The 13947-nt window shown below is 39.8% G+C and overlaps 1 protein-coding gene across 2 annotated transcripts in view; it reads right to left on the reverse strand.

Moving 5' to 3' along the window:
* The window catches only part of SNRNP200 (small nuclear ribonucleoprotein U5 subunit 200), a 1344735-nt gene that overhangs the window by 57961 nt on the left and 1272827 nt on the right, over positions 1–13947 (reverse strand). For both annotated transcript variants that reach the window (XM_044084204.1, XM_044084205.1), the window contains one exon: positions 9022–9182. In XM_044084204.1, the coding sequence (XP_043940139.1) occupies positions 9022–9182 (161 nt within the window). The remainder of the gene's footprint in view (positions 1–9021; positions 9183–13947) is intronic.

Here is a 13947-nt window from a genome sequence, read left to right on the forward strand (position 1 = left end):
ATATAGCCTTCCCTTGTGAAGCTATAGCATAGGATACAAAGAGCTGGTCAGATTTTCTGAAAACCTTAGTTTTATCCAAGTAGTAACAAAGTTGCCTGTGAATGTCCAAGGAATGCAGGAGTCTTTCTCCTTTGTTCTGTGGATTTGGGAAGAGCTTGGTTCCAAGCACAAAACCTTTTCCATTTGTCCGAATAGGCCTTCCTGGTGCTGGGCCTCCTAGCTTCCAGAATATCATCCATAACTGCTTGGGAAAGAGGAGCTGGCTGGATGCTTAGGTGATTTGCCATGCAGCCAGATTTAAGGTTTTGAGCTGGCTGTGAAGAATCTGATTGTTTTGCTGTGTGAGCAAATGGGCAATTTGTGGTAAAATCCAAGGTGGGCCCTGGGCCATATTCCTCAAAAGTGGCTACCAGTGCTGGCGTGGCCAGTCTGGGGCTATGAGTATCAGTCGTGGTCTCTCCTTTCTGACTTTCAAAAGCACCTTTGTGAGGAGAGGCAATGGAGGGAAGGCGTATACTGTCAGGTTTTTCCAACTGAATGAGAGTGCGTCCACTTTCCAAGCTTGGTGGTGCAGTGTCCTTGTACAACATTTTGTTAGCTGATAGTTTTGAGGACTGGCAAACAGGCCTATGTCTGGAAGGCCCCATTTTTGAGTTATCACTGCAAATACTTGTGGATCCAGTTTCCACTCGTGGGGATCCATGATGTTTCTGCTGAGGTCGTCTGCCAATGTGTTCTTTTTTCCTGGCAGGAATTGAGCTTGTAACTGAACTTGGTAAGCCAGAGCTGTGTTCCGCAAGGTCACTGCTTGCCTGCATAGAGGGTAGGAGTGTGTACCCCCTTGTTTGTTTATGTACCACATTACTGTGGTGTTGTCCATCCTTATTGTAAGTTGTCCTGGATGTAATAGATTCTTGAAGACTGTCAGAGCATTCTGTACAGCTAGCATCTCTTTTTGATTGATGTGCAGATTCCTTTGATCTGCAGTTCATACGCCTTGAATGCACTGTCCTGCCATGTGTGCCCCCCAGGCGTAGTCCGATGTATCTGTTGTCATAGTTTGCCTGACTGGGGGCAAGGTGAAAGGCTGACCCTTGTTGAGGTGACATGCCTGTGACCACCATAGAAACTCCTGTTGTAGGCAGGGAATGAGAGATATCATTGTGTCCAAGCTGTGGCTGTGTTGAGACCATACGCTTTTTAGGTACCACTGTAATTTCCTCATATGCAGCTTTGCAAATGGTGTTAGTAGTATGCAAGATGCCATGAAGCCCAAGGCCTGCAGAATTTTTCTTGCAAGTAGTTGGGTCTTTGTTGCCATTGTTTTGAAATACTGAGTCAGTTGTAGTTGTTTGTCTGGCGTCAGATAAGCCTTCTGGGCCATTTTATTCAAGCTGGCACCCAGGAATGTCATATTTTGTGAGGGTACTAGTTTTGATTTCTTTTCGTTTACTGTGCACCCTAGGCAACTTAGAAGATGTTTTACAAAAGCCAGATGTTGTAAGAGGATGTCCTTGCTTTCTGCTTGGATGAGGCAGTCGTCCAGGTATGGGTATATTTGAATTCCTCTTTGTCTGCAGTATGCAATTACTGGTGCCAGGCATTTTGTGAATACCCTGGGTGCAGCAGATAAGCCAAAGGGCAGTGCAGAGAATTGGTAATGGGTTGAACCTGCAATGAAACGGAGGTATCTTCTGCAACTTTGTCTGATAGGGACATGCAGGTATGCCTCCTTGAGGTCCAACGTTACTAGCCATGCTTTCTTGCCCAACATGGGAAGAAGCTGCTGTAGTGTTAGCATCTTGAATTTGGGTACTTGTAAGAAGGTGTTTAGAATTGAAAGGTCCAGAATTGGTCTCCAGGCATTGCCCTTTCTGGGAACTAGAAAGAGTCTTGAGTAAAATCCTTGGCCTTGCTCTCGAGTAGGTACCAGTTGAATGGCTCTCACGTCCATGAGAGCTGTAATTTGTTTTTGTGCCTCTGCCCATTGATTTTGTGGCAGGTTTGGCATTCCTCTTTTCATTGGCAAGGTGTGAAAATGGAATCTGTATCCTCGTAAATTATGTCTAGGACCCATTTGTCCTTTGTGACAATGTGCCAGTTGTTTGAAAAAAGTGCGAGTTTTCCTCCCAAGGGGGCTGCCAAGAGAGTGTTGCTTGACCAGATGAGGTGCAAGTCACTGAGTTTGCCTTCTGGTAGGTTGGGACCTGACTTCTCCTCCCTTCTGTGTTGCAGTGCCCCATTGTCGAGGTTTGTACTGGGCTTGTGGTTGTCCTCTGCCTCTTGGACGTCTGTATTTACCCCTCTGTGGTCGGTCAGTAGCTGGAAAGGACCAATTTTTTGTTGGCCAATTTCTGCTGAAGCGAGGGGGCTGTACCTGTAGGAAATCTTTGACTGTCTGCATAGATTTTGCCTTATCCTCCATTTTCTTTAAGACTTCTTCTGCTTTAACTCCAAAAATAACATCCTGCTGTAAGGGAGCATCTAGAAGCTTTGCTTTAACATGATCAGGCAGAGCTTGTTCCTTTAACCAAGCATGTCTACGTATAACAGACCCAGTGACAGCTGCGCTGCAGGAGGCCTCCAGAGAATCAAACCCACATTGTAAGGTGTGTTTGCCCACCTGTTCAGTTGCATGCAACAGATCCTGCATTTCTTTCAATTCAGACTGTTGAGTGAGAGTGGTGATTCTTTGTTTAACTGTGAGATTAGAAACTGCTGATACTAAAGCATGTGAAATTGGCAATTTAGTGCCCTCATAGTTAGAGTGGCTGAGGTGTAAACCTTTTTCCATCTGTCTAGTGCTCTGGAATCCCTTTCAGAGGGTACAGGATTTTTAGCCATAGAAGCCTTAGCCCCTTTGGGACTCTGGGAGATAGTCTCTGGGTCAGCAACAGGACTTTTATATAGAAATGTATGGGAATCAGGCACTCCGTAGTATCTGTCAGGCTTGGCTGGAGCAGGAGGTAGAGAGTCTGGGTTCAAACTGGATTCTAAGTAAACATCATCCACAATGTCTAACATGGGTGGGATGGCAAGTGGTCTGTGCTGGGGGAGTAAAAGAAACTCTGAGCCTTTTCTTCGAGTCAGAGTAGTCCTGACCTACCCAGTGGAAATGTTCCCTCATAGTGTGTAAAGTTTCCCTGAAGGAATAAGTCTTCAGGAGAAGCTGAGGGAACGGAATCCTCAGCATCAGAATCTTCATAAGGGGAGAAGGAGTACTCTTGGTCTTCAGAAGAGGCTGAAGAAATGGACACTTGTTCAGAGGATGCATAATATTCCTCTTGTCTAGGCCTTTTGTCAGGAGGAGGCTGGGAACCCCTGATTAAAGAGATCAAATCTTCAGCCATTTTGAGCATCTGTTTCTTAGGCATGGGGCCTTGAACAGGGGACTGAAATGCAGTCCTTTTAGATTTAATAGGAGTCTTTGTCTTAGGATACGTTTTAATGGCAAGCGACGTCGGTCTGAAAACGCCTTCGAAAACTGAAGGCGTTTCAGCAGCACCGGCATCTTTATCAGCAATGTCGTCGGTAGGGCCTGAACAAAATGGTTGCGTCGGCCTGGTACATTCCGTCAAAAGTTCCGAAGTGGTCTCGGGTATCAAATCTGCGGTAGTCAGGGGCTGCATTGGAGCCTCACTGAGGACCGGAGACTGGACCAGCCGCTGTCTGTCCTTATCCTTGTGTTTTTTGTGCACGCCGGTAGTAGGTTGCTCCGACGGCATACTGTAATTAAATTTTCTACCGAAGTAGTGTCGTGCGAAATCAAAGCGTCTTTTAATAGTACGTTTATTAAACCTAGCACAAAAACGACAACTAGTGACGTCGTGGTCTGGGCCTAGGCAAGCTATTCAATAAGAATGAAAATCCTTATGAGGTATTTGCTTCCCACAAGAAATACAATTGTTAACTTTTTCTGACATCGGTCTGAGGCAAGAAAAGTTTCCCCAACGGGGTACTTAGCTTTATAGAAGACTTCGGTCTGAAATTCGAATTAGAAAATCTCAGGAGTTGGCCGACCGGCACTGACGTCAGGGAAGAAGTGACAGGAACCAACACCGGACCAAGACTTTGGAATTCCGGACGACTGTGGGACCGCCTGACGACAGGATAACCCAAGTGTGATGACTGCAGCAGGGTAACACTATGAACATCCCAATATTTCTGACAGAGTACTCTGTAGGGAATTTTTAAAATCTGCCAAGTCATTTCATATACAGATTACCTTTTGAGGAATTAAGAACAGACGATATACAACAACCTGCCTTGCAAACTACTAGCTAGACCTACCTGTTCCTTACTAGAACTTTGGCTAACATAGAAAAATACCTGACACAGTTATAAGATCATGTTTCCATTGTTCGTATTATGCTTGAAATTAGAAAGTCAAATACAAACGTTATTCATTTTATATTTTGAGTTCTTTGGCATGTAATTTCTTGTTATATAAATGTTCAATAAAATATAATTGGACTCATGCCAAATAATACAGCCAATTAAATCAAAACTACCACAATCAGCCAAATCAAAACTACCACAATCAAAACAAAGATGTTGAAATTCACGAACACAACCTGATACAAAAAAAGTGCTTTCGCTTAGGCAAATTACTGTGCATCGCATAGCCCTTATGCATGTATTTTTTTATAAATATACACCACCATACCTCTCAACCATACCAAACTCCTCTGTATTTACCAGTTTTGAGGGCAAAATAATGGGGTGCCACGAAGTCCCGAGTGGCCCCTTTAATTCCCGATTTTTTTTTGCTTATTTTTTTTTGTGCGTGTGTGTTACAACTTTAAATTTACGGCTGACATCACCAGCCTATAGGGGCGTGTGTGATGACATCAGCTTCATTGGACTTGGTCAGACTGTGAACTGTTTTGGAGGGAATACAGCAGCAATGTCAGCTGTGCAAATTTAAGTCAGGATGATACTTGAGAAGAAATAAGAGTTCTGAGAAGCACAGGGCCTAAGCAGACAATGGTTCATTAGTACTGTCTTCAGAAGCCACTCCAGAAAGTGTATGTACTAAACAGAGATGGTTCGTTAATTTCAGTCGCAAAGCTTGTGTGTTGAACTTTTAAATGGGATGGATGCTACAGTCCTGAGAATGTCCTCTTTGGTGGTGATGCCTAGTAACTATGAGCATATTATCAGTTTGCCATCTATTCCCTATTGCAATAGTACTAGCTTATCATTTTTTTAATGTAATATATGCAATTTATTCCTTAAGGCAACAGGCACTTTATTTGTAGATCATGAAACAATGACATATAAAGTTTTTTGTTAGCAGCAACCTCTTCATTAGTTACAGATCTCTTTAATATGGAATTATTTAGATGACTTTTACTTCTGCAGAGATTGTGCATATTTACTGATGCTGGTGGACTGTAGAAGTTTGAGTAGACTTTTATGATGAAAATGTTCTGAATTGGGCAATTTTGTCATTATTGGTTCATGCATTTTGTTTCATTGTTTACTGGAAAAATGTTCAAAACAATAAATTTAAAACACACACTAACATGTGTGCTATATTATACAAGGAATATAACTTAAAACAATCAGGAAGGTGTACCAAAGAACACATATATGTTTTGTGTGCAAGGTGCCTATGATATGAAAACAGCCCAAAGGTAATCTTTATCCACCACTGGCCAGATGCATTTTCTTTGAATGTGGGTTTCAGTGCTGTTTCAATGAATGTGAGTTTCAAGGGCAGAAAAGCTTTAATGTTAAGTCTATTTTCATTGTGAGACTGTATTGCTTTGTTTAGCAGATGTCTATTAGTGTTTGTGCTATAAAATGTAAAATAAAAGTTTTAAATGAAATTCAAATAATCACTGTAGAAGTAAAGCAGTATGCACATTACAGTGTTTATGGTAAATGGGACAAAATGGCCAAGTAATGGGGCAATGGAATGGCTGCAGGAAGGAGGGCTCCATTTGACCATGATTTTATGAGGGGGAAAGGGTGGCAAACTCAAAGACAGCCCCAGGTGGCATAAACTCTAGCTATGCCACTGATCAGTAGGCCATGGAGAATGACTTTTGGAGGTCCTAGCGAAATATAAGATTCTTTTGCTTAGATTAGAATATTGTCTACCATTAAATGCCCTAATTTTACCACAAAACCCACATAGTGCAAGTTACAAAAAACAAAATCCTAAGGTTTATCATCTCCCTTCCCAGTGAGCATCACTGCTTCACATTTCCAAAAAAAAATGGTTACGATTTACTACAGGGTCTGAGGCCATATTTTGGTTGTCTGTTCTTCAGTTTGCATTTGAAAGTTGGTATCACACAATTCTGTTGGAGCGGGTTACATAATTATGTATGCAAAATTTATGCTAATCAGCATACAGATTTGTACCTATTTTTGATGGGCCTTTGTCCAGATTTTTGATGTTTCCAGGTTGAGAGGTATGTACACCACACACACACACACACACACAGCACTGGTGCTTAACCACAGGGGAAGGGCAAACTTCACAGAAGTTAAATTCCCCATTCCTTCACTGCATTTACAGCATACTGCTGCAAGAAATACACCGTAATACTAAAACACAAATTCAGACAAATCTAATCGAAAAAAATCACATATTTTAAAGAAAATAAAAACCTACCAGCTCTATCTAAACACAAAAATCACACACAACCACAGCAAACTTGATTAGATGGCATGTCCAACAATTCCTGTTTTTCTTCACCTGTATTACTGCTTAGAAAGCTACACAATCAGCAAAAATGGAGGAAGGCAGGGTACAACTTTTACTGGCTCCAAAGTTATCAAACTAAAACAATGAGTGAAAAGGTCACACAGAAAAAACAGCTGGTAAAAACTAAGAAAATTCTAGCCAAGCTAGAATTTCCACTGAGTGACCCCTCAAAACCTCTTGTATTACAGGCACACAAGATATATGCAAATGACCCTTATGAAAATCAGAAACACCTGATATTCATAAGGGTCATGTGCATATATCCCAATATCCCATATGCCTCTAATACAAGTGGTTTGAGGGGTCACCCAGTGGAAATTCTAGCTTGGCTAGAATTTTCTCTTAGCTCCAAAGTTATGGAAAATTTCCTTCAATTTCCAATAAAACAGAGTTGCATCCTGCATTTATTGCTTGGGTGTAAGGCTTTCTTCGATGTAATGCCAACAGCTGCTGCTGCTTTAGAGGATGCCAACTGTTTTAATAACTGGCAAAACATATAACTACTTGATGGATATAATGATTTAAGTACAGCTCATGCTATGATAAGTCTTTAATCACACCAATCGCATTTACATGGGTTCCTTGTTCTGGGAATGCAAGTTCATAGGTGTATACTATGCTAACGACAACTTTGGTGTTTATAAGCCTAGCTAAGTATCCCAATTGTATCCCACAAGTTTATGTGCCTTATTTGTTATTTTAAGGGGTATTACGTAAGCTACGGCAGGATTTACAAGCTGCCTCTGTCCACTAGAGACATAGCTGCTAGACCCAAGGTTTCTTTCCAATTTCCCATCCAGTGGTCCAGGTTTTCTTGAATAGGGTTAAGGAAGAGCTCTGTTTCACATACATGGGAAGCCTATTCTTGAGAATAGGAAATCACTCAGACACATATACCTGTCCCTCCAACATGTCTTATTTACGTTGCAAGCAAAGTTTAAATTCATAGGTTGAGTAATTCTGATGCTGTTTTTTTACATATATGCAAAAGATCTATCGGAGTGGGATCCAAGACGGCTTGTATGTCAGGCATAGATCGTCTCTCAACAATCTGTAGGAAATAGATTACAGAGACAGGGCTTTGAGGTGATATGGACAGAACATTATGTTTATGTCCTGTGTTTGAGGGCTGTGAAGTAACTTATCCTCAGTGTTGTGGCTTATGCAGTGGAAAGTTTTAAAAGGTTTAGGTTGAAGATCTAACTCAATCATTTTACATTTATCTCAACCAGCTCTTTAGCACAGAGGGCTAAAGCTATCATTACAGTCCAGATGTCCAAGACTGATCACAAGTTGGGGACTGGAAAAGCTGGACAGGAGATGATGTGAGCAACAGGCCAATGGCAAGTTCACCCATCCTGAGAGGAAAGATGCTGCTGAACTCGCTGTCCACAGGGGAATGCAATGCAGACCCTTCTATTCGTAAGCATGCATGTCAACAACTGAAGGGGGGGACTTAGGGTTAAAATTAGGATCACCAATGTGGCTATCTGTATGATGGTTTCTACAAACAAAGTGTAATGATTGGAGAAGGTTGGAGGGCTGGCATGCAACAGGGGGTTAAAAACCAATAAAAAAATTACACTTGTCTGAAGTCAGACTAGTATGTTTTAGAATCTGAACTGCAAAAAAAAAACTGCAAAGGAAGGGTCAAGTACAAATGAATTGCTGAAATTCAGGAAGCAATTTCTGTGGATTTGCCACCATGCTGGGGCTGCAACCTTACTGCTACGATAATAAACTTGGCAGCCTACGGTCAAAAAGCAATCATCCTTGCAGTGACTCCCTTCATTGAAATGTGCTTTTGGCAAAATGGCCTAAAGTGCAGTTTACACACTCGGATTTTGGACAACTTGACCACTATTGAATTAGTGTAAACAAATTATGTACATGAAGGCACTTACACTTGGAAACCTTTCTGTATAACATCTGTACAATAGTAAATTTATACTTCACTTACAAGTTTCTCTGATATCTGCAAATGTCTGCAAAATTATTCTTGCTTTTTCTGGCAAATTACTTTAGCTTTACTGGTTACTAACTAGCATACATACTTGCTTTTGGCCGAGGTCATGGAAGGATCGGTCTTCTTACGACATTATGTGCAAGTCCCTAAAACATTCTAATCCATACCGATTACCAATTTACTGCTCGGTGGCGTTCAGTACACCACTTAATATTATCACTCCACAAACATACAGCCATTACCTAGCACACCATGCCATCGAGTAATACTAAGAATTGTAAATGGTATCCACTTGTAGCAGTGCTACACATTTGGTTAATTACGTAAACATTACCTCTTCACAGAGTCTTTTTCCACTACTTCATAAGACAGCTCAATGTTGGGGTAGCGATTGCAAAATCTTGCCACATCAGCAATCAGAGAATCGGGCAGCTGTAGAAGTGCATTGCGGTCATCATCTTCCATCTCCATGATATCAAACACACTTTCCACTCCCTGCAAAATAATTCACAGTAATTACTCAAAGCAGCTAACAAAACCACTTAACTAATCAGCTTCTTGCAAAAATAGTGCCAGAATAAACTGACTATAACATCCACTCTGCATGTAAATGTATTGTTTTGTGTGGAGAAGCTCACTCATGTAAATGATGACTTAGTAGCACTAGACGCAACACCCTCTTATAGAAAATGCACTTGGCATGGCAAAGCTTTTTAAACAAAACCAAAGTATTAAACAAAGCTGTCTTAGTGGAAAGAACTCTGCTACAGAGCTACATGGCCTAGAGTTAATTCTGATTTTTAGTCATTTTTTGTGGGAACTTTGCATGTTCTCACCATACTGTTTGGGTTATTTCAATTCACCTCCTAAACATAAACATTTAGTTGACTGGGTATTCTTTGTGTGTATACACACAAACACATGCACAAGTAGATATTGCACGTGTTTGTGTCTATTTATATACATTCTAGTACATGTATTCTGGCCAGATGTATGTCTGTCCCATCTGTTAATACTATTACTACAACAGTGATCTAAGGAAGGGAATCCAGTACTACTGATCACATCTGGCACAGAAGTCAACATAAGAAAGAACTGTACTAAAAGATTCCCTATATAGAACAGTAGGCAATTCCCTGCATCACTGCTGTCTCGCGAGAAGCTAAAAGGCAACAAACATGTCCAATGACAGATCCAACATCACAAGCAGTGATGGTTTGCAAGGTGACTGTCCAAAAGTTTGGATTTGTGATATGAAGAGTAAAAACATTCTTGTTCAAAAGTGGCCTGAACCTGCTAACCTACTTGGCAATTAAAAACAGGCATGAATACACCACCATACCTCTTCAGCAATAGTCTGATTAGCTCCAATTGGGAACAGCGGCCAAGCTTTTGTCAAAAGCTCTATAGAGAAACCAGCTGGTCTTAAAACAACAAATAAATAAATACAGGATTGGTTCTCCCAGCTCAAGTAGATGGCAGAACTATTAAGGCATTTTGCACTCAACATTTGGTTAAGCCTACTTCTTGGGAAAATTTAAATAGAGCTGATGTACACATCAGAGAGAAACTTAGATTCGGATAAAACAACAAAGGCCAATAAATAAACGAAAAGTATTTATTGTATTAAATAGCTCAAAACCAAAATCTAGAGCATCACGTCTTAATAGCCTTCAAGGAATGAAAATCATTACCTCACACCTTAAATAGTACTCCTAAAAGTACCTGATCATACCAATTAAACAAATAATTAAATGTTGTGTCTTGTCTTTCAGCTTTTCCCGGTTAGGGGTCGCCACAGCGGAACTCTGATTCGCTAATGATTGGTAGTTGATTTTTACGTGCCAAGTTACCAGCCCTGACACACAACCTTCAACGAAGGTACGCCCATTCACACGTCTCCACGCAAAAGACGCTCTAGCTGAGAATCGAACCGGACAGCGTCTGATTGTGAGGTGACAACGCTACCGCAGCACCACCACCGCGGGTCTAAACAAATAATTAAATACTTAAATTAAAAACAAACTTCCAGATGCAGTCTAAGTCCAGCAGGGGTCAGGGGTTCCATATTTTAGAATAAATACAGTTTCTTTATACAAAAAGTTTTTTCTTTGTATCTAAACAATTATTTTCTCCAAACTAGTACCTTTAAGTTCTCCTGGATCACTGTTATGATGTAATTTAAAATGTGTAGCAAGAGGGCTCTCAAGTCTAGCATTCTTAATATCCCTAACATGCTCCTGTAATCTAAGTTTGAAAGCCCTCTTGTTTTCCACAATATAAAACAAATCACAGGAATATTTTAATGCATAAACAATCACTTCCATGTTACAACAATGTCTCCCACTGTGCCTAAAAGGTATACCATTCATTTTATCAAATGTTTTAAAAATGCACTTACACAGCTAGAACAATCGTCACAAGCAAAAGTTCCCATATGTCTAAGTTCCTTGAGTAAGCTGCTCCCAGGTATAATGAATCTACTGGGAACAATCATATCCTTAACATTACATTGCTGTTAAGAGACCAAAAGGGTATCACATAATACATTTACAAATTTTTTACATTTTAACAAAAGGGCATCACCATAATACATTTACAAATTCTTTACATTTTAACAAACACCAATAATACTTTACAATACTTATCACTTGTTCACTAAACATATTATATGTAGTAACTAGATACATTTGAGTGGTATGCCCACCCCCTTAAATTGTTTATAGCTACAGCCACCCATAATTATATCCAATACCTGAATCTCCTTCCTTACTTTAAGGATCTCATTGCTGTTTCCTTCTCATATCCCATCCCCAACAGCATGACAGTTGTCTTATGTAATTCTAATTCATTATCATTACACAACCTAAAAATCTGTAAAAATTCACCATAGGGGAGTGCTTTAATTATGAGAGGGATGGCAACTAAGTCCATCTAAAAAATGTCTGCCATTTTCAAACTTCTATGAAATTTAGTTTTCACCTTGCCATAAGATAAACCTTCAAGGTGAACAATGAAAATTATATATATATATATATATATATATATATATATATATATATATATATATATATATATTATACACACACACACACACACACACACACACACACACACACACATACATCTATCATATTGAAGTCCAACCTTAAGTCCAAATCTATTACGTACACTTTGTATAAAATTCCAAGCCAATTCATACCCTCCCTTGCATACAAAAACAAAATCATCAATGTATCTATAATATTTTAATACAAATTTACGCATACACTCCTGTCTATATAGATGCTCTAGTTCTAACAGACCCATAAACAAATTAGCATATATGGTGGCAAAGGGCATCCCCATGGCTGTACCCTGTAAATGATGATACATTACCTTATTAAATTCAAAATAACTGCATGTTAAATAAAAATGGACCAATTCTATTATACTGTATGCTACTGGATTGTCTCCTAAAAAGAACTTTAAAGCCTCAATGCCAAAATTATGTTGTATACTGACATAAAGGGCTTTTTACATCAATTGTAATCCACTACATTTCACTGGTCAGTTCCAAATATGACATCTTCAAGAAAATCAAATGGATCTTTAAATATAGGAGGATAATGTCATGGCTACAGACAGCAAAATTTATGCAACAGACCAATATTATGTAAAAAGTTATTATATGCAGAAACTATAGGCCGTCCTGGACGGACATACAGATTCTTATGAATTTTAGGAAGACAAGAGAAAAAAGCTATACCACACCCATCATTACTAAACTTACTTTCAACATAATTCTTGGATAGATAACCCAACCTATAAACCTTTATGAAGCAATTCCTGAAACTCTACCATAGTATTTTTATACTCAAACGTAGTAGCTGCTTTAAACACATTTCCATGACTGAGAAGATCATAACACATTTTTAAATACTGCGTATAGTGCATTACTACAACTTTATTACCTTTATCTGAAGGTTTAAAAAATTAGCTCTTCCTGTCTGCTAAAATCCTGCACAGCCCCCCCATTTTTAGTCAAATTATAATGAATCTTACTTTTATTTTTAGTAAAATCAGAAAAAGTGGATTCAATGACAAAGTTAACCTAGCACTCCATGTGTAAAAGGAGGTATAAAATTACTTTTACATGCTATATGATATGCATCTAGCTGGCAATATGCATTATATTCACAATCTTCCTCTATGCTAGATGCACATGAATAAAAACTTTCATCCATTTCAGATGTTAAATCCACTAAAGTATTACTAAATACATTGGCATCATTCCTATCAGAATTACTAAAAAAAAAATCAATAAGATGTAGCTTTCTAACTAAAAAAAATATATCACTCTTAAGCATATACAACCTGGGCAATACAGTCAGAATAAATTTTAGACCCCAACTGAGTACAGACATCTGATCATCATTAAATGTATAATCTGAAAGGTTTACTACTAACCCCAATTCAAATTCATCATAAGAAAGTATTGTTGTGTAAGAACTTACCATAACCTTAGACGTCCTTCTCTTCTATATGTTGCTGTATTCATGACATCAGGGAGTTTGCCTCCGGTGAACTGTCGCATGTCCGGCCATTATACAAATTTAAATGCTACCGCTAGGGTGCGCACGATGCCCTCCTCCTCTCTCGGATGTCGGTCATAAACAGAGGTCAGGTATAAAGCGGACGTCAGCATGCACCTCTTCAGAACTAAAAGCCACCGGAATAAGTGACTACAGGGTGGTTACTACAGGAAACTGGAAACAGGAAAGTGTGAGGGGGAAGGCTGGGTGGGAAACTATACAGAAGAGAAGGACATCTAAGGTTACGGTAAGTTCTTACACAACAATACTATTTCCATCTATTCATATGCTGCTGTATTCATGACATCACGGAGAGTGCAAAAGCTCCTGTCTTAATGAAGGGGTGGGGGACCAGAAGCAGTTTCCACAAACCCATGGAGGATGGCTCTGGCAAATCCTGCCCTGGCTTTAAAGACCATATCCAGTTTGTAATGTCTGGTGAAAGTGTGAAGCGAGGACCAAGTAGATGCAGCAAGGTTAGCAGCTGTGTGCTATCCTTTAAGGAAATCCCCTGAGGAGGACAGTGCCCTGGTTGAGTGTGCCCTAACTGGGGCTGGGAGTGACTTACCATGGTTGGTGTAACAAAGGAAATGTTTTTTGATATCCAAGAGGATATAGTTTGCTTGGAAACAGGTTGACCCAGTGCTCTAGGGGGATAGGAGACGAAGAGCCTGTCAGATTTTCAG

The sequence above is a fragment of the Protopterus annectens genome, chromosome 9.part0 (assembly GCF_019279795.1).
Source record: "Protopterus annectens isolate FY-2018-M chromosome 9.part0, PAN1.0, whole genome shotgun sequence".
Lineage (NCBI taxonomy): Eukaryota > Metazoa > Chordata > Ceratodontiformes > Protopteridae > Protopterus > Protopterus annectens.